Source organism: Setaria viridis, chromosome 8, assembly GCF_005286985.2.
Source record: "Setaria viridis chromosome 8, Setaria_viridis_v4.0, whole genome shotgun sequence".
Lineage (NCBI taxonomy): Eukaryota > Viridiplantae > Streptophyta > Magnoliopsida > Poales > Poaceae > Setaria > Setaria viridis.
The window spans coordinates 37,920,456-37,943,717 of NC_048270.2; the positions used below are offsets into that span (position 1 = coordinate 37,920,456).

General features: G+C 46.7%; 5 protein-coding genes across 5 annotated transcripts; 3 read left to right on the plus strand and 2 right to left on the minus strand.

Moving 5' to 3' along the window:
* Positions 1-515: 515 nt before the first annotated feature.
* Positions 516-1,221, plus strand: LOC117833974 (glutaredoxin-C10). The gene has a single exon (XM_034713568.2). It carries the CDS (start codon positions 602-604, stop codon positions 923-925), a length of 324 nt encoding a protein of 107 aa, XP_034569459.1. The 5' UTR covers positions 516-601; the 3' UTR covers positions 926-1,221.
* Positions 1,222-4,193: 2,972 nt separating this feature from the next.
* LOC117867067 (uncharacterized) lies at positions 4,194-9,651 on the plus strand. The gene is made up of 16 exons (XM_034751398.2): positions 4,194-4,446; positions 4,902-5,033; positions 5,652-5,730; positions 5,823-5,981; positions 6,092-6,169; positions 6,264-6,368; positions 6,708-6,774; positions 6,886-6,947; positions 7,035-7,174; positions 7,407-7,533; positions 7,604-7,718; positions 7,832-7,920; positions 8,108-8,191; positions 8,308-9,072; positions 9,166-9,225; positions 9,345-9,651. The coding sequence occupies exons 2-16, from the start codon at positions 4,987-4,989 to the stop codon at positions 9,423-9,425; spliced, it is 2,058 nt and encodes a 685-aa protein (XP_034607289.1). The 5' UTR covers positions 4,194-4,446; positions 4,902-4,986; the 3' UTR covers positions 9,426-9,651.
* A 542-nt stretch (positions 9,652-10,193) lies between these two features.
* Positions 10,194-14,195, plus strand: LOC117867069 (peptide chain release factor APG3, chloroplastic). Its single transcript, XM_034751399.2, has 15 exons — positions 10,194-10,415; positions 10,663-10,719; positions 11,026-11,106; positions 11,234-11,291; positions 11,370-11,473; positions 11,629-11,680; positions 11,816-11,865; positions 12,168-12,233; positions 12,301-12,465; positions 12,556-12,628; positions 12,709-12,841; positions 13,112-13,169; positions 13,474-13,521; positions 13,670-13,753; positions 13,851-14,195. Exons 1-15 carry the CDS (start codon positions 10,275-10,277, stop codon positions 13,920-13,922), a joined length of 1,242 nt encoding a protein of 413 aa, XP_034607290.1. The 5' UTR covers positions 10,194-10,274; the 3' UTR covers positions 13,923-14,195.
* Positions 14,196-16,016: 1,821 nt separating this feature from the next.
* LOC117867070 (alkylated DNA repair protein ALKBH8 homolog) lies at positions 16,017-17,890 on the minus strand. The gene is made up of 4 exons (XM_034751400.2): positions 17,621-17,890; positions 17,223-17,251; positions 16,768-16,971; positions 16,017-16,629 (listed from the first exon to the last, which is right to left on the minus strand). The coding sequence occupies exons 1-4, from the start codon at positions 17,826-17,828 to the stop codon at positions 16,306-16,308; spliced, it is 765 nt and encodes a 254-aa protein (XP_034607291.1). The 5' UTR covers positions 17,829-17,890; the 3' UTR covers positions 16,017-16,305.
* A 435-nt stretch (positions 17,891-18,325) lies between these two features.
* Positions 18,326-22,299, minus strand: LOC117834630 (uncharacterized). Its single transcript, XM_072290330.1, has one exon. The coding sequence runs from the start codon at positions 22,297-22,299 to the stop codon at positions 18,721-18,723; it is 3,579 nt and encodes a 1,192-aa protein (XP_072146431.1). The 3' UTR covers positions 18,326-18,720.
* Positions 22,300-23,262: the final 963 nt, after the last annotated feature.

Here is a 23,262-nt window from a genome sequence, read left to right on the forward strand (position 1 = left end):
TGTGTTATTAATAAGTCTTCTTTTCAAGATTGTTATAAAACAGTGGCTGAACAAAATCTTTTCTACTCTGAAACTTTTGTTTTCTTTCATATTTAAGCATAGGAAATTTTACATGATGTCAAGTCCATCATGAGTCTTGAGCAAAATGCTCCAATAATTTTCTAAGGCCCTCATGCCTGAACACCAACATGGATTCTTATTCCAAACTACCAAATCTATAACCTTTCATTATTCTATGGGAAGAATCAATTTTCATAACAGAACCGAATCAATCTAGATATATGAAGAGATATAGGTTCCACGTGCACGCGTGCGCACGCCCATACATGCACACGCGCACGCACGCGCCACACACACGTACCACACACACGACGTGTTTAGCAAACGCTGTCAGTTTCTTGCATTGTCAATCAAAGAACCTTAATCCACTACAAAGTTGGTACGCGTGCCAATAACGACTGTCACCCTATATAAAAGACAAGCCATGCACCCGATCGGCAGCAAGAAGCCGCACAACGCCTTCTTTCGCCAAAGGAAAGAGAGACTGTAGAAGCCTCTAGAACCTTCTTTTTAATAAGCAGGAAGCAGAAGCTGGCCGGCAATGGAGCGGGTGGCGGCGCTGGCGTCGGAGCGGGCGGTGGTGGTGTTCACAGCGAGCAACTGCAGCATGGGCAACGTCGTGGTCTCGCTGCTGAGCAGCCTGGGCGTGAACGCCGCCGTGCACGAGGTGGACAGGGACCCCCGCGGCCGGGAGATGGAGCAGGATCTCGCCAGGAGGCTCGCCGGCAGCAGCGGCGGCACACCCACCGTGCCGGCGGTGTTCGTGGGCGGCAACCTTGTCGGAGGGACGGCCAGGGTCATGGCGCTGCACCTCGCCGGCGAGCTCGTGCCCTTGCTCAGGAGCGCCGGCGCGCTCTGGCTGTAGGATCACGGAGCGAGCGACGACGACGTGCATGAACGCGTTGCATGCGCATGCAACGATAGCTTTCTCTTTTTTTTTTTCTCGTCGAATGATGCACGTACGGGGATAAAAGAGCTGACGAGAAGATGAAAACAGCTGATATGATGATGTACAGAAGCTGAACTCTGCGTGATCAAGGCCAGATTTTTCTTCTTTTTCTTTTTCGCCTTGTGCCGATGAGAAGAATAGCGAAGCTGGCGAGTAGTATACATGCCGCATAATGTTTTTGGACCTTGTTTGTAAGAATGGATTGGAACTAATTTAGTGATGCGTACTTGCTAATGTGTAGGCAATAATGGATATATACTTCTAGGTCACTGCTACTAGAAGGGGCAAATGAAGCTATACTCCCTAAATGTAATTCCAACCAAAAGACCCAGGTCCTTAGTACATTTCCGCTGTTGTCGAAAAATCCGCCCATGCATTTCTCTCTCGCCATAAGCGCCAAATAGTCAGGATGACTAATGTGCGGGTACCCCGTCTATTTGACACATCGACAGGAACCAAGTGTGCATATGTTGTTCTTTCCATTGAGCAGGGCGATCGTTAGTCATTTTCCCATCCTCTTTGTACGTAGTAACCGATCCGCATGCAGTCCATACTCTATCTTGAAGGAGCAGCCAAGCAAGTAAAGAATTTGGGAGCCCATAGTTTCCAAATAGCTGGAGCACAAGCAGATAATACATATTGTTCCTACAAACTGCATGCCAGAACCTGAATCAATAGCCATCCGAATGCAAATCAATAGCCTCCTCCTCAATGAATTGCCAGAACCTGAAGAACTCCGTCAGTAACCATGCATCCCAGATCGAGAAAGCTAATCATTGCTCCCCGTTTTGGACCGTGCATCATATCCTACCCTCACATAACAACAGATTTGGAGGACTAATAACATGATGGCTACTACCTTTGAGAGGATCCATCCTAACCGTCTGGCGACACGACATGAATGACCAACTATGGCTGACTGTCACCGTCTGTGTTCTTTTGTCCGTTGCGTTGCTACGCTACGATTACCTCTGCAGTCAGCACCACCAACAGCATCTGTCCTTGCACGTCCTCCCCAGACCCCAGCCCTCTCTCGCAGCATCTTTTGCGGACAGCCTATCCATTTCTACTGTTGCACCTGCTAAACCACCGTGATCAATGTTGATAGAGATTTGATTTGAACTTTTGGTATGTTGGGTCAAACTCAGGCCCATATATAGTTTTTTTTTCACCTACTGCATGCTCCAACTTTTATCGTATTTTCCTTTTTAGAAAATTGCAACAGGTGTTAGCCTGGCATGGTGTGTATGGTGCATTTGTTGCATTCGTGGAGTTGCATACTATATTGGGAATAAATAGAAACATGTAAAAGTGGATGCAATCACATAAATAAGGAAAATAGTATTTACGTTGAGAAGACAACAAAAACATATAGAAAAGAGTATATGATGAATTCATAGTGAAATGGTACGGTATACCACCGTGCAGTAAGCTAGTTTATTACTGAACTTTCACCTCCCATCAGAAGAACACCAGAATAAGCACCTCCATTGAATGTGGCGCACCATGCATGTTTTTACATATCCTTACAATATTTGACCTTATATTTTTCAACATATGATGGGTAATAATCACCCGGGGAGCTGGCAGGGCTATGGGCCCCTAATGATCCATACAACCAAGGTTACTACTTACTAATCAAATCATCAATTGCTTAGACTAATCACTAATTCTTTAGTATAATCACTATCATTTAGCTTTCGAATAATGTTTTTTTAGTAATTAGGTCTTGTAATTCTCCGGCTTTAACTGCCGCCCTTGAATCTAATTCCTAGCTCCGCTCCGGTGTAAAAGGTGTTCGGTTGAAATCGTTAAGGAGAGACATGCATGCTCAAAGGGGAGGAGAGCTACCGATAGTCACCAGATCCGGATGTGTCTTAGAATGGGCTGGCACAGAAGATCCTGGGGTGTGAGTATGATTATGGTACAGGCGTACAGCCCCTGACATAGTGAACGGCCCGACGGGATTTAATGCGGCTGTCGGCTACTTGCCCGCTGCGCTGCCCCCATCGTGTGACATGCTACGCTCCAAGATCTATCCTTTTCATATACCATACGTGAAACCAGCTGTGAAATACGCACTCCTCTACTGGGAGTAAAAAATCACAGACATGAAAGACAGAGATTCATTTTTTTTGAAATAAGAGATTCAAAAACACTTCTTTTCTAAATAAGACCAAGATTGTATTTTTTTAGGAAAATAGCTAAAAATACATAGTTAAGCCACACGAGACCACAGGATATTAGACCCCAACATCAATCATTCAATCGTATCACACTTAATCTTGTCTTCCGTGGCAGTGGAGACCAAAATATATAGTTTTGTTATACAACTCATACTTTCTTTGTGACAAAAGGTGACTTGAATCTTTTTGGCAGTCATTTGTTTATTTGTAGTTCTGCAAAATTTACGTGCAAAAGATGGATGTCTCGATCCCAGGAAAGCAACCGGGAAACGATTTGCACAATGAAATGCTGGAGGCCCTTTGACTAGTACTATACTGAGTTACTGACAATGAAATGCAAAACATGGATACGATACGATTTTCAGTGCTTTTCCGGGCGCTTGCCGGGCCCACAGTGTCAGGCTCAAACCTGTGAGTGACCGATGCAGGCTTTCCCATGACTCAGACTGACGTAGCTGTGTAACGACTGTGGTAATGAAGCCACCACACACACAGCCATGGCAGAGCAAGGTACCACATGCGCGTGTTTCAAGGCAAAACCATAATTGCGCCTTGGACCGGCAGAGATCAGAGAGAGATGCCGACTCTGTCTGTGTCTGGACACACCATTTTTTCCCCCCTCATAATCTCCTCGAGGACATTGCAAAGTACTACTAAATAAAGTATATAAAATGCATTGCATTGTTCAGAAAGTAGCAAAAAAGCAAGTATCACCCGTGTTGAACTTTCTACAGTAAGTATCATGCGTGTACTTTTATTTAGCTCCAGCGCTTTTTTTACAAGGCACCATTTTATCAATTTTTTTCTACTACATGAAAATTTTCAGATTCACAAAAAAAAATCCATCTTTGATGCTAACATGGCATGATGCTAACAGTAAAGTGAATCACCTTTCTCCATGCCTGTTGGCTGTTACAGCGGCTGCCTGTAAAAGTAAAACAGTATTTAACAAAACACCACCACCCCATACACCTGCAAAAACTTTTCACTAAGCTGCAGGCTGGCCAAGCTGCAGGCTGGCCCAGCAGTCTCACCAGTGACCAGACCACAGGCTTCTTCCCCACACAGACCCCTCCATGCTGAGAGAAGTCAATGTCGCTGCTGCCGCCGCCTGCTCCGCAGCTACAGTACCTCCACCGCTCACACTCCTCGAGCTCCCACACTTACCACTAGAGCAAATTTACGCCGGAGGTTGGAGCTGTTCTTGTTCGCCCTGCTCATCTTTCTTTCTTGCTCCGATCCAAGAAGAGGGTAGGACTCCGTGCTCATTTTATTTGATGATTTTTCTTTTGTGCTTACTTTGATGTGCCTGTCTGATTCTTGGCAATGCCAATGGAACTTCTTGAGAAGCTTAAAAAACTACATTTTTTAAAATAAAGTGAAGGTAAAATACAATAGAAGAAATTTATTGGTCTTGTTCTTGCTCCAAGCGAGGAGTAGAGTTGGTGTTCCTTGATTTGTTTTTGTTGGTGCCCAGTCTAGTGGATTCCTGGGCCCAAAAAAATTTCTGTCCTTTTTCCCCTCAGTATCTGCAACTGTTTGATGTCTTCCTGTTCTTGCCCAAGTCCCAAAGGCAGCATCCGTTTTTTAAAAGCAAAAATTTGTCCTTTTCTCCCCTTATTTTCGACATGATTTCTTGGGACCAATCCCAACCGCTCCACTAACCCGGCTTCTTTTCCCTTTTCTTCGCGTCGCCGTGTTTGCAGGTGACAAGAGATTGCGGCGGTAGGGTTTGGTTAAATCGTTCGAGGTCTTGGGAAAAATCTGGGGCTGAACTGAAGAGAGGTCGCAATGCCGAAGATGTTTGGGTTCTCTCGGCGCCGGATGAAGCTGGGGAGGTGAGATTTCAGTTCTTCACCCATAAATTTTGCTGCTTTTCGTTGTTTGGTTCGTATCCATTTTTTCTACTAAATATTGGTAGATATTTCTTTTCTTTATCTTTTTTGTTGGTACTCATGGGAAAAGATTTTATTTTTATCTGTTATGCGAGATGTTTTAGTTTGATTTTCTGATTTGGCTGTTTAGAAGATCTAGGGGTTCAATGCAAGAAAAAGTTTGTGCTTTCCATCTCATAAATACAAGAAGGAAAATGGTTGCCCTCGAAAAAAGAAGCTGGTGTTAATAAGATTTGGTTTTAGTGAGCCCCAAATATATGGAGAAAAGAGGTTCTGTTAAAAATGTTGAACTTATTTGTAAATTTCTGGGAGATGTTTGAACCTAATTTCGATTCCTTCTCTATATAACTAGATATGTTTATTTAGATGACTTTTTCTTAGTCTTCTTTCTGTAGTCACAAGATTATTTGGTTACTGTGATGAGCTTGAATCTTTTGGATTTATTATTTCTTTCAAGTCATAATCATAAGCTTGACTAGTTGAGTTCCAAAAGAAAAGGTCTCTCATTGTGCATTCACTCTGCTTGCCCTCAACCTTTTATTGGTCATATGATTTCTGCAGGTTAAAGGGTCATCTGCACGATCCTTTCCATGGCTCACGGAGCCCTTCACGTCAAACTAAGCGTTTTAGTCACCCCAATGTGAGATTTTCTGGTTCAACTGTATTGCATTTGCCCCCTGATTCTATCGTATCAATGAATTTTAAGTTTATTAGATCATGGGATTTGTCTAGGGAGAAGATCCAGTGACTACATCAGTGAGTGGCCGCGCCGATGACCTTGCTTGGCGCTGCTCATCTGATACATTTGATCTCAATGGGCGTGCTTTTGAGAGCTCAGAGAATTGGGCGGTGCTGTCAACAGAGGGCGACAAACCAACTCCACGTTTTGATGTAAGTAACCATATTAAGCTTCCTATCTGTTTGTAACAAATATTAATTCGAGTGCTGTCCTCCTCATCAATATTCTCAATCGTTGTATCACATTCTTTGGGTGTAAACAGCATGCAGCAGCCATGGTAGGGAGCAAAATGGTAGTCTTCGGTGGTGATTCTGGTCATCGTTTGCTAGATGATACCAAGGTAATGGATGAACACTAATCTTGTACTGAGATGACTTCATGATCTCATCTTCTATGTATCTTTCAGATCATTATCTAAAAAATGTATCTTTCAGATATTGAGCTTAGACAAACTTAGCTGGGATTCTGTGTCTCCTAAAGTTCGACCATCATCAAATGGACGTTGTCCGAAGTTGCGACCGTGCAAAGGTCATTGTCTGGTATGTTCTTAGAGCTCATTGTTCTCTCACTAAGGTCTTTGTATCAGTTTCAGTATTGTGTATTGCTGTGTAAATAGTTTAAGAAATTTTTAGGATCGCCAAAAGTTGCTTACCTTTAACATTTTAAAAACGGTCCCTTGAAATCTGATTTTACTAGAATTCATATTCTGAGGGATAAAACTACCCTTTTGCACTCTTGATTGCTTTGTTGCCAAAGCAATATAAGTCTGGAAAACAAGGATATGACTTTGTTTGCGTTTAGCTTTGTCTGTCATATTTTACAACATCTTAGTGTCTTACCAGCTGGCATTGATCAAATCTGCATTCTTTGATGTTTAGGTTCCATGGGGGAAGAATGTCATTCTTGTGGGAGGGAAAAGTGACCCACCTTATGACAAGATATCAGGTTTGTCTGCGCTATTTAATTTCTAAACCGCATCTATTTGTTTTATTTATCTGATTCTCTGCCAAACTTCCAACAGAGACAATTAGGAATTCATCATTTGTTTTACTGCAGTATGGACCTTCAATACAGAAACTGAGCTCTGGTCACATATGGAAACTAAGGGCGATGTTCCGGTAAAAATCTCAACTTATATTTCAACACTCCTAAAATATTCTTGTGCCGATGAAGAATGATGGAGACTGTACCTTGTTGGATTTCAGGTGTCGCGAAGTGGCCATACGGTGATTAGAGCAGGTCCTGTTCTAATTCTCTTTGGAGGCGAGGATGCCAAAGGGAAGAAACTGCATGATCTTCATATGTTTGATCTGAAGTCATTAACATGGCTTCCTTTGAACTATAAGTGAGTCATTCCTGTCTGGAACCCCAAATGGCGTCATTTCAAAAGCAAAGAAAAGAAAGTTTGGAGGTTAATTTAGCCAACCAGTTCAGTTTTTCTCTGTGAATGCTAATATCTTAGATGCAATACATTTTTAGCCATCCCTTATTCCCTGGGAGAAGCACCTCAATATTAGAATCATTCTCTTAATTCACTATGCATTTTTCTTTTATTCATTCTGAGTTTGTTGTTTTAGAGGTGCTGGACCTTCTCCAAGATCAAATCATGTAGCTGCACTTTACGACGATAGAATTCTATTGATTTTTGGAGGTCAGTCGAAGTCGAAGACCCTGAATGATATTCATGCTCTAGACTTTGAAACAGTAAGTTCTGTCAGGTTTCTTTTTAGGCTTTGCTTGTTAACAGCTTACTGAAAATTGGCCTCCTTATTAGATGGTATGGTCAAGGATCAAAACCCATGGTCATCATCCATCTCCTCGAGCAGGTTGCTGCGGAGCACTTTGTGGGACTAAATGGTATATCGCAGGAGGTGGAAGCAAGAAAAAACGTAAGTTCCATCCTTTCAGTTTCATTTATCAATATTATGTATCTTTCCTTTGAATAATTGATAATTTGTCTACCATGACCATGAACAATATCTAACGCAAAATGTTACCTCAGGGCATCCTGAAACATGGGTCTTTGACGTTCTCGAATCCAAGTGGTCTGTTTGTGTAGTGCCTCCTAGTTCCTCAATTACTACGAAGAAAGTAAGTTTTAAATATTTGTTGCTGTAGTATTTTTCATGGAGTTGGCATTCATACTAAAACAGTGAAATTCAGAACTCCTATATCTTCTATCTGGCACCCATTATAAAAAATAAGAGAACCATTTCTGCATATTCATGTGTTCATCACATACCTAGCTGCTGAGCAACGGATGACAAACTCTTTGCAGGGTTTCAGCATGGTACCATTGTACTACAGGGACAAGATTGTGCTTGTTGCTTTTGGAGGAAACAAAAAGGAGCCATCTGACAAGGTGAAAGAAAAGAACTGCATATGAAACACATGCTTCATTTTCGTGTAATTGAGCTGCACTCAAAACATTTATATGACTCAGTATTCCTTAATCGAAATTATTTTTGGGTTTTGAAGGTTGAAGTACTAGTGGTGCTGCAGAACGAGCACTGTTTCAGTTGGCGGTCTGCACCTGAGGTTGAACCCTTAATGTATGATGAATCTCCTCCAAGCTCAAGGGAACTTGCTGATCACCTCAACCATTGTGCTCCTCTGTACTCTAGTGGCTCAGTAGCGAGAAGCAGCATTGCCACCACAGCGGAAAACTCATCTGGGAGGAAATCCCTCCCCGATTCGCTGCTACAGAACTCAAATCTCGGGAGCTCATCGCTCCGAAGGCAGTTCCGTCAAGAACAGGACTGCAGCCTGGCCCAAAAACTGCAGAAACCAATCGATGACGACAAATACAAGGATGTTGATGATTGTTCTGAGCTACCTTCCATCACAAACCAAAAACCACGTAATGACACTCATCAGTCCCCAGATGCTGAAGCTAAAGTGAGAAAGCTGGGCAGAAGTTCTTCAGACATCAACAACCATCACGATACAAGGATAACCACCCTGGTCAGGAGAAACATGGCTTTAGAAGAGCAGCTCTCAGCTGCGCTAACGACCAAGGACGAAGCGGAAAAGAACCTGTCTCTGGTCATCGACAGCAAGGATGAGCTGGAGAAGAGGCTGGCTGAGAGGGACAGAGAGGTCGAGGCACTGAAGGAGAAGGTGACCGGGCTGGAACTGGCGCAAGAGGAGTCGAACAACCTCTCCAACACCGTACATGCGGACAATGTGCGGCTCGAGCGTGAGGTGGCGTTCCTGAAAGCCGTCATGGATGAGACCCAGAAGGCAAGAGAACGAGCTTGTTTTCTTGTCCTCGATTTTCAACTGCTACTAAATGTGCTATTGTAATGCTGATGACTTGATTTCATCCATCCTCAGGAGCTGCACTCAACTCGCGGAGTTCTAGCAGGAGAACGTGCAAGGGCGTTCCAGCTTCAGGTAAACACCTACAAATGCAAGGGGGTACCATTGACTGTTTTTTCAGGTCTTTATCAAGGGGGTCTTGTTTACAGTTGCATCCACTGAACTGACTAGGCATGTTGGCATTGCTTTGCCAGGTTGAAGTGTTCCATCTGAAGCAACGTGTGCAAACGATGGAAGGAAGGTCACCTACACCACGAAAGCCTCAGAACCTGTAGAGTACATGTAGAAGTGTACAGTATTTCTAGCACTCTGTTGTAAATTCAATGTTGTATTAAGAGTGGTATTGGGGCCATTTTGATTTGCAATGTTAACCTATTTCGCCACTGGGCTCAATTGTGTATCATTGAGTTTTTATCCATCCGCGAAGATGTTTATGCACAGATTCTGAGCTGTCCCTCAGCAGAGGATTTTATTGAATACCTGTTGAATTCTTTTGGTGCAGTTGTTCTTGTTTCAGGTCCACTGACTCTTGTGTGCACTAGCACTTTCTTTTATTTTCGTTTTCTTTCTAATGAAAAATAAAAGAAAGGCAGCTCCTTGTGTGCTTACACTATTTTTTTTAAAGACTGGAAGCAAGCCATCTCGCGTCATTAACGAAAGGAAAGAAAAATACTACAGGAATTTAAGTGGACAAAGATATGAAATGAATCATATGAAATCTTGCTGCCCGCTTCTACATCTGATTTATGTCGTAAGCAGTTTTTGAACGTGCAGGTGTTGAAACTCATGTCTTTTTTTCGAAATTGAAACTCATATCTATTTCTCTTAATATTAAAGTAAAAAGACTTGCACCTTTACCAAAAGTTCCTAGAAGGAAAATAAATAAATTTCAGTGAGTTCTTAGCCAATTTTTTTTGTTAAAAAAAGATTTCCTTTTTTCTTGTGCAGACTAGCAGCCATTGGCCCTCCGATATGGACTACTGCCTGCACGAATCTTGACGAGGCAACTGAACAAGCAAAGACGCTCTGCAGCTTCTTCAGTTCTTTCTATCCTCAGCTGCTGCTGCTGCTTTGCATCCCCACCTCTCGTGCTCCTCCTCCTCCTCCTCCCCCGCCTCACCACCATGGAGGCCTTCCTCGCCGGCTTCTTCAGGGCCCCTCCCCGCTGCGGCCCCGCCGCTCGCGCTGCTCCGACCTTCTCCGGCCTTCCTCTCTTCCACGGCAGGCGGCGCAGGCGGCCCTCCTCCTCCGTGGTCTGCATGGCGGTAAGAACCTTCCTTCTCCACCACACCGGCTCCATTCCCTGGCCAATTCTTGGAAACAGAGAGGAGCTGTGAACTGGCCATTTCGAATTGTTTTGTCAAAAACGGCCGCGGTTGTCAGTTACTCTGAATTTTGTTCACTCTGAACGTCGTGTGGTTCGGACTCTAAAAATCCTAGCTTTCGCATCCGAGCTGAATCAGTTGTTTATGTCATAGCGTTATGAGAATTCCGTTCACATGCTTCGTGCAGGAGCCGTATCTCATAGCGAAGCTGGATTCTGCGGAGAAGGCCTGGAAAGAAATGTCGGTATGGTTCTGCTGTTCAGAGTCAACATTTATTTTTTTATTTTAGCCTTTTTCAAATAACGAACTACCTAAGGGATTTTGTGTCCATTCCATCTTCTTATGGTTCTAAGTAAAATTGTGCTTCAATATACTGTACTAAACAAGTTCTGAACTTCTGATCTTGCCATTGGAGAAAAGCAATACACACTGTAGGCAATGTAAACTGCAATGCTGTGACAATGATATGGCAAAATTTTGGATTAACTTTGATCTCATTTGATGATTATTTAGCAAACACTCAAATCTGATGCGCGAGTATCTACTTCAGGTTAGGTTAGCAGATCCTGACATTGTCTCAGATCCTAGCGAGTACCAAAAACTTGCGCAGTCTGTTGCTGAACTGGATCAGGTATTCAGCTTACTCATGATGGAATTTAGTTTGCTTTTGGTGTCTACCCAATTACAGTGAGATGTGAGTTTATCAATTGTTAGATTTTACATTGCTCTAATTTTTTTTTTTTTGCCAAAACATTTAGGTTGTGACTACATACAGGCAGTTTAAGGATTGTGAGAGGAACCTCGAAGAGACAAAAGGTTGGTATGCACTGTGTTTCTGGTACCTTGACAAAGTACTATACACTCACATGCTCTTTTTACTTGCCAACATGGTAGCTTTGGAAAAGGAGAATGAAGAGGACCCTGATATGGCTGAGATGATAGCTTCAGAGCTAGAGGCTCTATCTAACCAGCTTGCAGAGCTTGAGGAAAAATTGAAGGTGAATACAATATGATACACTGCTTGATAGTTACATAAATTCTAGACAATATGTCTAATTTCATTCACTATGGAGTGTCAGCTTCTGTTTTTGTTGGAGAGCATACATTAAACATGTTGAAGTGCCTCTAACTGCTCTCATCTTGTTCTTGTTAGTTACTACTGATTCCCAGCGATCCTCTAGATGCACGCAACATCTTACTTGAAGGTACCTCTCCAGTGCTCAGTTGTACATTAGAACTGGCTATCCAGTATATCATGAGTTTTCAAAATCCTTTTGTTTTAGTTTTTTTTTTCTTTTCACATTTTGGAACTAAGAACTGTGTTTTCTTCATTTATGCAGTAAGAGCAGGCGCTGGTGGTGATGAAGCTGGAATTTGGGCTGGTGACCTTGTAGGTAGATGATAATTTGTGCAAATCGATTACAGTTTAGCAAATGAGCTACATCTGTTATTTTCATTTTGTTCAAATAATATAGTACTAGAGCTTGTCAAGCACAAGATGATATTTTCTGTAGACAATAATCTAAAGGATAAGAATGTGCAAAAAGGATTTTGGTTTTTTGGGAACATAAGCTCATCATAGTTCATTTTAGTATTGTTATAGCAGTTATGCTTCCGAATTATACACTTCTGCATCATATCTACAATTTTCACACATTTTCCACAATTAAATATGTTAATTGCTTTCTGTAGGTACGCATGTATCAGAGATATTGTGAGCGGAATAATTGGAAGTTCAAGCCGGTTTCTTGCTCGGAAGTATGTACTTGCAACCTTAACCTCATTATTGAATAACAATATGCTGCTCACATGCTGAACCTTTCAGGCAGAGATGGGTGGATACAAGACATATGTGATGGAGGTCAAGGGAAAACAAGTCTATAGTAAATTGAAGTTTGAGTCAGGCGTGCACCGTGTTCAGCGTGTTCCTCAGACAGAGACTATGGGACGTGTTCATACGTCAACAGCAACTGTAGCTATTATGCCAGAGGTGAACTATTGGCTTTTTGCATGAGGTTTTATGACATGAATTCCCTCATATTTTGAGACGCCTAATTCCCTTGGTTCAATGGCATAGTAGGCTGATGAAGTTGATGTGGTTATTGATCCAAAAGATATTGAGCTTAAAACGGCAAGATCTGGTGGAGCTGGAGGTAATATCACCAACAGAGTACTGGGATTTTTGCAGTGCGCCCTTAAAACTGAGCATCCTCTTATATTTCAACCAATGCAGGGCAGAATGTTAACAAGGTGGAAACGGCTGTTGATCTTATTCACAAACCTACGGGAATACGTATATTCTGTACAGAAGAGAGATCACAACTTCAAAACAGGGAGCGGGCATTTCAATTGTTGCGAGCAAAACTGTAAGTTCCTCTAGCTATTTTGTAGATATCAAAACTGAGTTACTGTTGTCCATATTTTCCCTATTTATCTCAGTTGTTTTGCTTCTGAGAATGTTCTTTGACAATAGGGCCATAATTGCAGTGTAAATTCTAGTTTTTGGGAGAAGAAATGCTCTTAACTCAAAATAGAGTGAATTTGTTGTTGCCAAATGATATATTGTGCTATGGCATATGCTCATTCTTGTGTAATTTTATTCTGATCGTCATATTTATCTATCATAAACCTTACAGCTACGAGATAAAATTAAGGGAGCAACAAGAGTCAATAAGAAACCAGAGAAAATTGCAGGTAAGTTCTCAATTCGTTTTAGAACCATATCTTTCAAATATCATAACTGTAACATCCAACTGAAGGCAACAAAAATCTGTCTTGTGGATAATAAATGCTCAAACTGAATACAGAGTAGCAGTGTAGTATTCATTTACATAACAATGTTATATACAGTTGAAATTCACTAAACAAAATCTTTATATGACTAATTCTACTATGATGAGTAGTTTTTTATTTAATTTGTGTAGGAAATAGAGTCAACCTTTTTGTCAAATTTTGTATTCCCCTCTGTTTGAAATTACTATTACCTGTTCAATTGAAGGTTGGTACTGGTGCTCGATCTGAGAAGATAAGGACGTACAATTACAAGGTAGCAGGGCATATTTATGTTGTTTTCTGTCGGTGCAATGTCACTTAAGCATATGTTAATGTTGTCTCTTCTTCTCTCTTTCTGTTCTTTTTGGAAGGAGCTCTTCCTATTCTTTCCTTTCATTAAATTTGAGGTCTTTTGCTCACAGGACAACCGAGTGACAGACCATCGGTTGAAGATGAATTTTGAACTGACTAGCTTCCTTTTAGGAGACATTGAATCGGCTGTTCAGGTAGAATACATGAGAACTAAACTCGGTAAACTTGGCAACATGCAACTATTACAGCGCTAATGATTAAAGATTTCATTTGTCATCAAAACATCTACAGTCTTGTGCTACATTGGAGCAGCAGGAGCTCTTGGAGGAAATGGCCAGTTCTGTGGGCGTGGCGAAGGTATGATCTGCGGAATTGGCCCCTGAGAAATAGGTCATCAAACTGATGGTGTGTTTAAACGGATGAAAATTGGTGTATAAGCTGTAGATGAAGAAATCCGACAAAACTCCACATAGGCACATTTTTTCAGTAGTTCATGATCATGGTCATGACTAATGTGACAGAACATAGCAATGCATCTCAGCTTCCCTGCTGGTGGCAGGTTTTTGAGTAGTAGAAAATAGACATGCTTGTACAATTCGACTGCTCCGGTTTTCATAATTCAATATACTTCAAATATGCTGTTCGTGTGAAAAAAATTCTTGTGTTCTGAATGGGTACATTTCTCTACATCGCTTATTTCCGGTTCCTCCTTTGGTTTAAATACGTAAAACAAATGCAAATATCTTTTTATGAAGATAGTTGTACCCATGTGCCAGGCTAAGTAGATGACTAATTCTACAGTCTCTTCCCTGTATCATAATCCAAGAATGTCGCCCGTTCCGGTTAACAAATTCACAGCTCTGTTTTTGGGATTCAAAGATAATTCAGCTCACCGTACAAAATGGACAAACTCGGTTTGAGAGTAGGAGAGTAAGAGACTCTTAGCTTAGCAAAGGTCTGAAGACTTCATAAACACCGGCATGTCGGCGAACAGCACCGGCAGCCGCCGCCATGGCTGCTGCCAAGTCCCTGCTCGCCGCTGCATTCTCTGACGGCGGCAGCCACCTCCCGTTCACGCTCCTCCCCGAAGATCCCGCTGCCGCCGCCACGGCTCCGTGGGCGAGTGCCTGGCCGGCGACGCCGAGCATTGCTCATCGGTTGCTCTTACTCATCGTCGCCGCCGTGCGCGCGCGGGCGCCACCTCGCGGAGCCGGAGGAGACGTGGTTGTTCGTCGTCGCTGGCGCCCACGGGGACGGAGGCGGCGGTCGTGAGCTTTCTCGACGGATGGGAGCGCGGGCGGGGCAGCGGCGGAGGACGCGGCGGCGCGACCTCGCCGGCGCGGAATATTTGCAAAGTGGCCACCAGGATCGCGATCGGTCTTTTGCAAAACCGCCATCGGATATTTTCATGCGGCCCCCTATTTTGGATCCTGATCAATAATCGCGATCCGATATTGCGCAAAATACCCCCGGGTATTTTCAAATAGCCCTCTATATTGGATCGCGACTATTAATCGTAATCCGAATATTTTGCAAATTGGCCCCCAGTTTGGACTGCCGGGTCCGTCGTCTCCTCTGGCCGCCCCCTGGGCTCCTCCTCCGACCCACCTGCCGCTGCCGTAGTCTCCCACATACCCCTCGCAGCAGCAAACTTTGAATGGAACATCAGTCTAGACTCTTGTCCCAGTTTTACCAGGATAGTGTCAGTAGTACAAACTTTGCACTTTTATGCAGCAGTTCATGCTTGTAGTTTGCAAAAAATAGAAACTTGGAGTGGTGGTGTGATTTCTTGAAGAAAGGGGCTAGATGAGCATCCATGTTAACAAAATGTTGCAGCTGGGAACACTAACTTTCGGCATAAACCGGTTAGTTGCTGTTCCCCAATGCCAAAGAGATTTGCTTTGTGCTGCTGTATTTCAGGTCATCTTGTGTCTTCCTGGACAGTGCTACTGATTTTGTAAGAATTACTTGTATGGGAAGTAGTTTCACTAATTTTTGAAGACTTATAAGGTGTGTTTTTTTTTTCTGATCTATGGAAATAATTGTTTACTTTTCATTTAATATGTCATTAAGCTGCTCTGGTTTCTTGCTGAACATGGAACTGTATGTGGTGCTATTTCTATCAAGCTACAACAGTTCAGGGTTGTCATGCCATTGATGCCTGCCTCCATCACCCAGATTTTTCAATATTTGCCACTGCCAATGATTGTTCTGCCAAATGTTGTTACTGTCCTGATATGGATCTCTTCATGTGCCTAACCCTGGTTGACTCATGGGGCATGGTACTTATAATTAATTAGGATCAGTTGGGTTGATTGTGAGTTGTGAGCCATAACTACAGACTCATGTGGAATGTTTGTTTGAGAATGTAAGTCTTATATCTGCTTACAATGTGTCTCTGAAATATATTATGCAGTCATGAGGTGCATGTACATACCATGATGGCTTGCACTGCAATTGTAAACAAACCAATGCTTAGTTTTGAACTGAACTCAGAAGCATTCAACAATAGTCCTCCGAATCCATGCTGGTTGTCTTTACAAATGGCATTTACATTACAATATTTGGTGATATCTCCTGAGAAATGATTGTAATGTCACCCGAGTTCTAACTGCTAATACTACACAACAGTGTGAGTCATTTAGGTTCAACAATGATTGACTCTGTAACAGTAACATCTGCCTCATCAGACTGCAAAAATTGGGAGAAATCTATTGTTCACTGTCTTCAAGTGTCATTGTGCACTTCAGCTTGGAGAAGCCAAGAGTTTTCTCAGTGTAACAGAAGTTCTTCTATGCTGCTCAAGTTCCCTGCCATCCCACAGCTGCGCACCTGGTTTGCGGTTGATCTCATGCTTCCAGAGGTATCTTGCATCTCCTGACATCACAACAAGGGAGCCTGGGTTCAGGTAAACGGGGAACTTTCTAGGCTCACCATCCCCTTGCCTCAGGGTGTCCAAGGCTGTGCCTATTGGTTCTGCTTGGCTGAAGTGCATGACACAAGCTGATTCGAGGGAGACTATTGCGATTCCATCATCAAAGCGCATCAGATCAACATGGGCGCAGATACCCTAGATTCAACAACAGAAGCGCTGTGTTTGACTGGATTGGTAAAAGAATGCATCTATTTCTTTAATGCCCACATTTGTTTGGGAACATGAAACAGAGCCAGCAGTCCAAATTATTCAGAAGAATAAAAAGTCTCGTACCTCACCTGGGTTGTATCTGTTTCCAATCATTTGATCAAAAAACGGTTCCCTCCACAACAAATCTGATGGCAGAGGACATGCATCTTCATCCTCATTTGCCATCTCTGCACTAACACCAGCATTGACATCACCAACACAAATAGCTTCACGAATGAGGGTGGAAAGTTCGACAGCCCATGAAGGGAGATCACCAAATCTCATAGCCTAAAAAGAAAGAGAAAGGAGCAAAAAGGATTTCAACATACAAAACAACAGATGAGCATGCAAATTCTTCATATTTGTTGAAAAACAGAATAGCTATAGTTTCGTTACTTTAGGAGGCCTTGTACATACAAATCAAACTGTCTTTATGACACTAGTGAGACATATGTATCATCTATTGAAATCCTGCTGACCTGCTGCTATCGCACATTAGGCACATCCTGACAAGATGAAGAAGGGGGAAAAAACCTTACTTGGTTATTTGCATCAATGAACCACCCTTCTGCAAAAAGAAAATGGGCAATGGCCAACAGTTAGTCTTTTGTTGAGCAACAAGGAACTAGAACTGAGTTTCATTTTCATTGCAGTTTGGTACTGTTCAATTGGGAGATGTAAAAAGATTCTTAAGCAAGTCAAGAGCTAAGTACTGTTAAATTGGTCTGGACATACAATGCAGTAATCGCCATTTTGCTAAGCAGTTGCTCTAAGCAAGCCTTGAATTCAATAAGCATCAAGGATACAGATCGAGCATTACCAAATAATCCCCCTCTAAAGTTGAAGACAGAAATCAAGCTAGTCCCAAACACAAAGCTAAAGATCCAATCTTTTGGTTGTACCCACAATAAGGAGGTCGCGGTGACCAAGGACTCACCCCGCTGGATCGCGGCGAGGAGGCGCGCCTGCTCGTCGGCGGAGAGGAAGGCGGCGCAGAGCCACAACCCCCTTACCCCCGCCACCGCCTCCCACCTCCACCGCCCGCGGCCGGAGCCGGCCGGCCTGTCGGACTCGCTGTCCGACGAGTCGCCGAAGGCCTCCCGGAGCGCGGCCCGGCAGACGGAATCGTCGCCGCCGCCGGCCATGTGGTTCTTCACCGGTTACTCTCGCGCCAGCCGCCGTACAGCACGACGAATGCAGATGCCGTCTTCCGCAAGGGTTTACGTAATATGCAACATCCCGCCTTCGACGTAGAACCTTTCCCTCTAATCTACTGGACCCAAGGCAGGCCCAAGCTTGGATTCTCAGGAGCTGTTCCAGGCCCAAGCTTAAAATGTCAAGTTTGTTTTTCTTCGCTCGCATCTGATTTCTCTTTTAGGTCTCAAAAACAAAAATCTGATTTCTCTTTTCATTTCAGGGAATGTCAAGTGAGCCATGTAAAAGTGAAGCTTTTCATAGTTTCCATGGCAAATTGACACATATTTTCAGTTTTCATAGCAATGACAATTCATCTTGAGCTGACTAAACACAAATAAAGGAAAACAGAGAGTTGATTTGAACATATGGTAGTCAATTCCAACACAAATAATAAGAATCAAAGTACATGCATTCTCCAAAAGTTCAATTAACAAGGACCAGATAATTTAAAATTGCAAGAAATAGCCATCATCCATGGATCATATACATCATTTTACCAATATATGAACAATACAAACTAAAGAAAATAAAAAAAACTTGTAACTTTGTTCCTTCATCATCTCGTACTCTTTTTCTTTTCAGGAAAACATTCCTCTTTTTCTGAAATATAAAATTAAAAGGATAGTACAAGGCATGTCGCTTACACCTTGTCGCCTCACGTAGTTAGATGATCACGCATAGCACTTGCATCATAGGAACAAAAATGAGCAGGTTCTTACAAAAGTACGCTAGCACATTGGCGCCAGAAGCAGGGTTACACATGTAGCTGCGTGGTATGTGTTTGCGATCTGCTTATATGCTGTTCCAATCACTTGTTGCCATCGATCTCTTCATGGAGCTTTAATACCCTTGGAACTGAGGGGGCGGTGGTGATGCGTACTTGTTGGCCATGATGGGTGGGAGGATGACGTCGTTGAATGACGGCGGAGGTAGGAATTCCGCCGGTGGTGGTGATGATGTTACCTCTTCTTGCTTCGGCGGGGGTGAGGCGACCACTGGAGGTGGTGAGCTTACTGGAGCTGGTGGCGGCGACGATGGCTTCACTGGTGGTGGAGAGCTAACCGGTGCCGGTGGAGGAGGAGATTTCTCCGGAGGTGGTGGAGAGCTAACCGGTGCCGGTGGAGGAGGAGACTTCACTGGAGGTGGTGGTGAGCTCACTGGTGCTGGAGGTGGCGGCGACTTTACTGGTGGTGGTGGTGAGCTCACTGGTGCCGGTGGCGGTGGAGACATCACTGGGGGAGGAGGTGAGCTCACTGGGGCAGGTGGAGGTGGTGACTTGACCGGAGGTGGTGGTGAGCTCACAGGAGCAGGTGGAGGCGATGCCTTAGGCGCAGGCGGTGGTGAGCTGACCGGTGCAGGCGGTGGGGAGGACTTCACCACAGGAGGCGGTGAGCTCACAGGAGCAGGTGGGGGTGATGCCTTTGGTGCAGGTGGTGGTGAGCTGACCGGCGCAGGTGGCGGCGAGGACTTCACCTCAGGAGGCGGTGTGCTCACCGGAGTTGGTGGAGGTGATGCCTTAGGCGCAGGAGGTGGCGAGCTGACTGGTGCTGGCGGTGGCGAGGACTTCACCACAGGAGGTGGAGAGCTCACAGGAGCAGGTGGAGGCGATGCCTTAGGCGCAGGTGGCGGCGGTGAGCTGACCGGCGCAGGTGGTGGCGAAGATTTCACTACAGGAGGTGGTGAGCTCACAGGAGCGGGTGGAGGTGATGCCTTAGGCGCAGGCGGTGGCGAGCTGACGGGCGCAGGTGGTGGCGAAGACTTCACCACAGGAGGCGGTGAGCTCACAGGAGGATGCGGAGGTGATGTGGCCGGCGCAGGTGGTGAAGTCTTCTCTTGAGGAGGTGGCGAGCTCACCGGAGCCGGTGGAGCCGATGCCTTAGGCGTAGTCGGCGGTGAACTGACCGGTGCGGGTGGCGGTGAAGACTTCACTACCTCTGGAGCTGGTGGTGGTGAAGACTTCACCACTGGAGGAGGTGATGAGGTCACCGGTGTCGGTGGTGTCGACGACGTCGGCGGCTGAGGTGGTGAGCTAGCTGGTTCTTCCGGTGTGTAAGACTCGGATGGTGGAGTTACCGCCTCTACCGGAGATGGCGGTGGTTGTGGCTTCTCCGGAGTTGAAGGTGGTTCGCTTGGAGTTGATTCAGGTGGCGCAGAGTGATCAGAAGGCGTTTCCGGAGACTTAAATGGAGGTCCCGGTGGAGATTTCACTGGAGCTGGAGCTGGTGGAGATTTCTCCGGAGGAGTAGGCGAGCTCACCGGAGCGGGTGGTGGCGGAGACTTCACCGGGGGAGGTGGAGAGGCCACTGGTGCCGGTGGAGGAGGCGATTTTACGGGCGGTGGCGGCGAAGCCACCGGCGCGGGCGGAGGAGGCGATTTGACGGGCGGTGGTGGTGAGGCCACCGGTGCCGGCGGAGGAGGCGATTTGACGGGCGGCGGCGATGAGGCCACCGGTGCCGGCGGAGGAGGCGATTTCTCCGGAGGTGGTGGCGAGGCCACTGGCGCCGCTGGTGATGGGGGAGACTTCACGGGTGGGGGTGGTGACGCGACCGGTGCTGCCGGAGGAGACTTGGCGGGTGGTGGCTGTGACGCCACAGGTGCCGGCGGCGGAGTGGATTTCGCCGGAGTCGCCGGGGGCGAGCTTACTGGTGCCGGAGGCGGAGTGGATTTCGCCGGCGTCGCCGGGGGCGAGCTTACTGGAGCAGGAGGCGGGGTGGATTTCGCCGGCGTCGCTGGGGGATAGCTTACTGGTGCAGGAGGCGGGGTGGATTTCGCCGGGGGTGAGCTTCCTGGAGTCGACGGCGGAGTAGACTTGGCTGGCGCCGGAGGCTGTGCCTGTGGTGGCGACGCCTTGGGGCGCTCGGGTGTCACCGGGAGCCAGGCGGAGTTGGGCGGCGGCGGAGCAGCTTGCTGCGGTGCCGGCGGCGACTTGACGGGTACGGCAGGCGCGGCCGGGGCCGGGCTTGGCGATGGACCCTGTGGTAATGGTGTGTTCGGTGATTTTACGGGCGGACCCGGCTGGTGAGGCGCCGGCGTCGTGGGCGTAGGCGTGGGCGTCGGCGTGGGCGTCGGAGGCACCTTGACCATGGGTGGCTTCCCCGGCAGCGATGGCGGACCCGCCGGCTTCCCCGGGTATCCGGCGCAGACGTTCTTGCTGCAGTCGACGGGCCTCGCGAGCACTGGCGCGCACTGCAGCGTGGTCTTCTGTGCCGGGCGGAGCGCGCCGAGGCAGTTGTCCCTGTCGTCAAGGCTGACCCTCGCCTTCTCCGACGGCATGCACGGCGCCGCCTCCGAGTTGAAGAAGTTGGAGGCGAAGCTGAAGTTCTGAAGCGCCGGGAGCTCGCAGATGGCCTCGTGCACAATGCCGGTGAAGACGTTCCTGGAGCAGTCGAACTGCTCGAGCTTGGTGACGTTGGAGAGCTGCTCCGGCAGGGTCCCGACGAGGACGTTGCCGCTGACGTCGATGACGGTGGTGTTCTGCAGCATCCCCATCTCCAGCGGCAGGCAGCCGTCGAGCCTGTTGTTGAGGAAGTTGATCTCGTCCAGCGTCCTCGCCATCCTCCCGATGCTCTTGGGGATGCACCCGGTCAGCCCGTTGTTGGCGACGACGACCACCGACGCCGTCGAGTTGCCGAGGTTCTCCGGGATGTGTCCGACGAAGCGGTTGGTGTTGACGAAGATGGCGTCGAGGTCCTTGTCGAAGAGCCCCGGCGGGAGCTCGCCCTCGAATTCGTTGAACCTGATGTCGAGGTACTTGAGCGAGGCCATCTCGAGGCAGACGAAGGGGAAGGGCCCCACGAAGCGGTTGTTGCTGGCGTCGAACTCGTGGAGGATGGAGAGGCGGGACATGCTCTTGGGGATGATGCCGCAGAAGCGGTTGGTGTTGATGTGGAAGAAGGCGAGGTCGGTGAGGAGGCCGAGCTCGGGCGGCAGGTAGCCGGCGATGTCGGCGCCGTTGAGGTCGATGCCGGCGACGACGGTGAGCTTGGGGTCGTCGAGGGCCTCGGTGCAGATGACGCCGTTGTAGGAGCACACGTCGTTGCCGACCCAGTTGGAGGTGTAGCCCTTGGGGTCGGAGTAGAAGGCGCGGCGCCAGGCCTGGAGCGCGATGTAGGCGCGGCGGAGGCGCGGGTTGGGGAAGTTGGCGCCGACGCGGTCGTCGAACTCGAAGTCCGGCGGGAGGTCGCCGGACTCGCCGCCGCCGGCCTCCTTCATGGCCACGAGCTGGCGGTGCGCGATGTAGGAGGCCTCCGCGCTTGTCACCGCCTGCACGCTGCAGGCGGACAGGCAAGCGGCCAGGAGGAGCAAAGCCGCCGTGAGGCGGCCATTGCTGGGGAGGAGGCGGAGCCGGAGAGGAGGGCCCATGGGAGGGGGGGAGGAGGGGCGGTGAGGGAGGTTTGAGCGATGGGACACCGTCGCCATGGTGACTTTTATGGAGGAGCGGTGGCGGGCGGTGGCTGGCCGCGCGGCATCGACGGGACCGATGCGTTCGTGGCCGCTAGGTAGGTGCAGGCGGTCGTGGGAGCGGCCGGGTGTTTCTCGTCGTCTCCGGCCATGCATGGCCACGCCTCTGCTTGCTCGCTTGGTTTGGTCTGTTTCTTGCATGCGGTCGTGCCGAGCGCCGGATGTTTCTCCTGCCATGCATGCATGGGGGAGCCACGCACGGGAAAAAAATTGGTGGGGACGGTCCGCATACTTATTCCGTGCGGCCCATCCCCGGATGCCCGAACGCGTCGCCACCAGGAGGCAATCCACGATCCGCAGCTCAAGCTTTCGTTTCAACAGCAAAAGCTAGCTCGTAGCTCGGACTTGGCTCCCTCCAATGCGCAGCTCAGAGCGACAGCTCCAGACTACTCCACCAGATTCAGAGGAGGATGGAGGAAGCAGGGGGAAGATGCGCGTGACGTGTGCCCGCGTCGTACGAGCCGTGCCGCCATCGATTACTGAACCAAAGAGGATCATTGAACCAGATTCACACTTTAAAACATTCAACACATGCAAATACGGCATTGATCATGACAGAGAATTCTTCCATGACAAAGATCATTTTTTAACATACCCATCACATTCCAGAATTTGAAACATCCGTATATATTTCATATCAAAAGAGAAGGTGATACATTGATCATGTCAAGCCATCTACATATCATTGCACATATCATACATGGACACTTGATACTGTCAACAAATAATCTCTGTACATCTGTGATTACAACAAAGTATAAATTACAATATCAAACATTTACACTATGGAGTCTGGATTGCTCCAAGCACATGACTTCCAACTAGGTGGTGAGCTTGATCTCGTCGAGGACCTCTTTGGGCAGTTGGATATTTCTCTCTTTCTCTTCCTCTGCAGCTTCCAAAAGGCTCTAGCAGCGCGAG

Excerpts from the sequence above, each read along its gene's own strand:
- LOC117867067 (XM_034751398.2), top strand. The coding sequence starts at position 4,987 with ATGCCGAAGATGTTTGGGTTCTCTCGGCGCCGGATGAAGCTGGGGAG. Across the intron at positions 5,731-5,822 it reads AGCGTTTTAGTCACCCCAAT|GGAGAAGATCCAGTGACTAC; the intron begins GTGAGATTTTCT and ends GGATTTGTCTAG. Across the intron at positions 6,170-6,263 it reads GTTTGCTAGATGATACCAAG|ATATTGAGCTTAGACAAACT; the intron begins GTAATGGATGAA and ends TGTATCTTTCAG.
- LOC117833974 (XM_034713568.2), top strand. The coding sequence starts at position 602 with ATGGAGCGGGTGGCGGCGCTGGCGTCGGAGCGGGCGGTGGTGGTGTTC.
- LOC117834630 (XM_072290330.1), bottom strand. The coding sequence starts at position 22,299 with ATGGCGACGGTGTCCCATCGCTCAAACCTCCCTCACCGCCCCTCCTCC.
- LOC117867070 (XM_034751400.2), bottom strand. The coding sequence starts at position 17,828 with ATGGCCGGCGGCGGCGACGATTCCGTCTGCCGGGCCGCGCTCCGGGAG. Across the intron at positions 17,252-17,620 it reads CCTCGCCGCGATCCAGCGGG|AAGGGTGGTTCATTGATGCA; the intron begins GTGAGTCCTTGG and ends TTCTTTTTGCAG. Across the intron at positions 16,972-17,222 it reads TCATTGATGCAAATAACCAA|GCTATGAGATTTGGTGATCT; the intron begins GTAAGGTTTTTT and ends CTTTCTTTTTAG.
- LOC117867069 (XM_034751399.2), top strand. The coding sequence starts at position 10,275 with ATGGAGGCCTTCCTCGCCGGCTTCTTCAGGGCCCCTCCCCGCTGCGGC. Across the intron at positions 11,292-11,369 it reads GAACCTCGAAGAGACAAAAG|CTTTGGAAAAGGAGAATGAA; the intron begins GTTGGTATGCAC and ends CCAACATGGTAG. Across the intron at positions 12,629-12,708 it reads AAGATCTGGTGGAGCTGGAG|GGCAGAATGTTAACAAGGTG; the intron begins GTAATATCACCA and ends CAACCAATGCAG.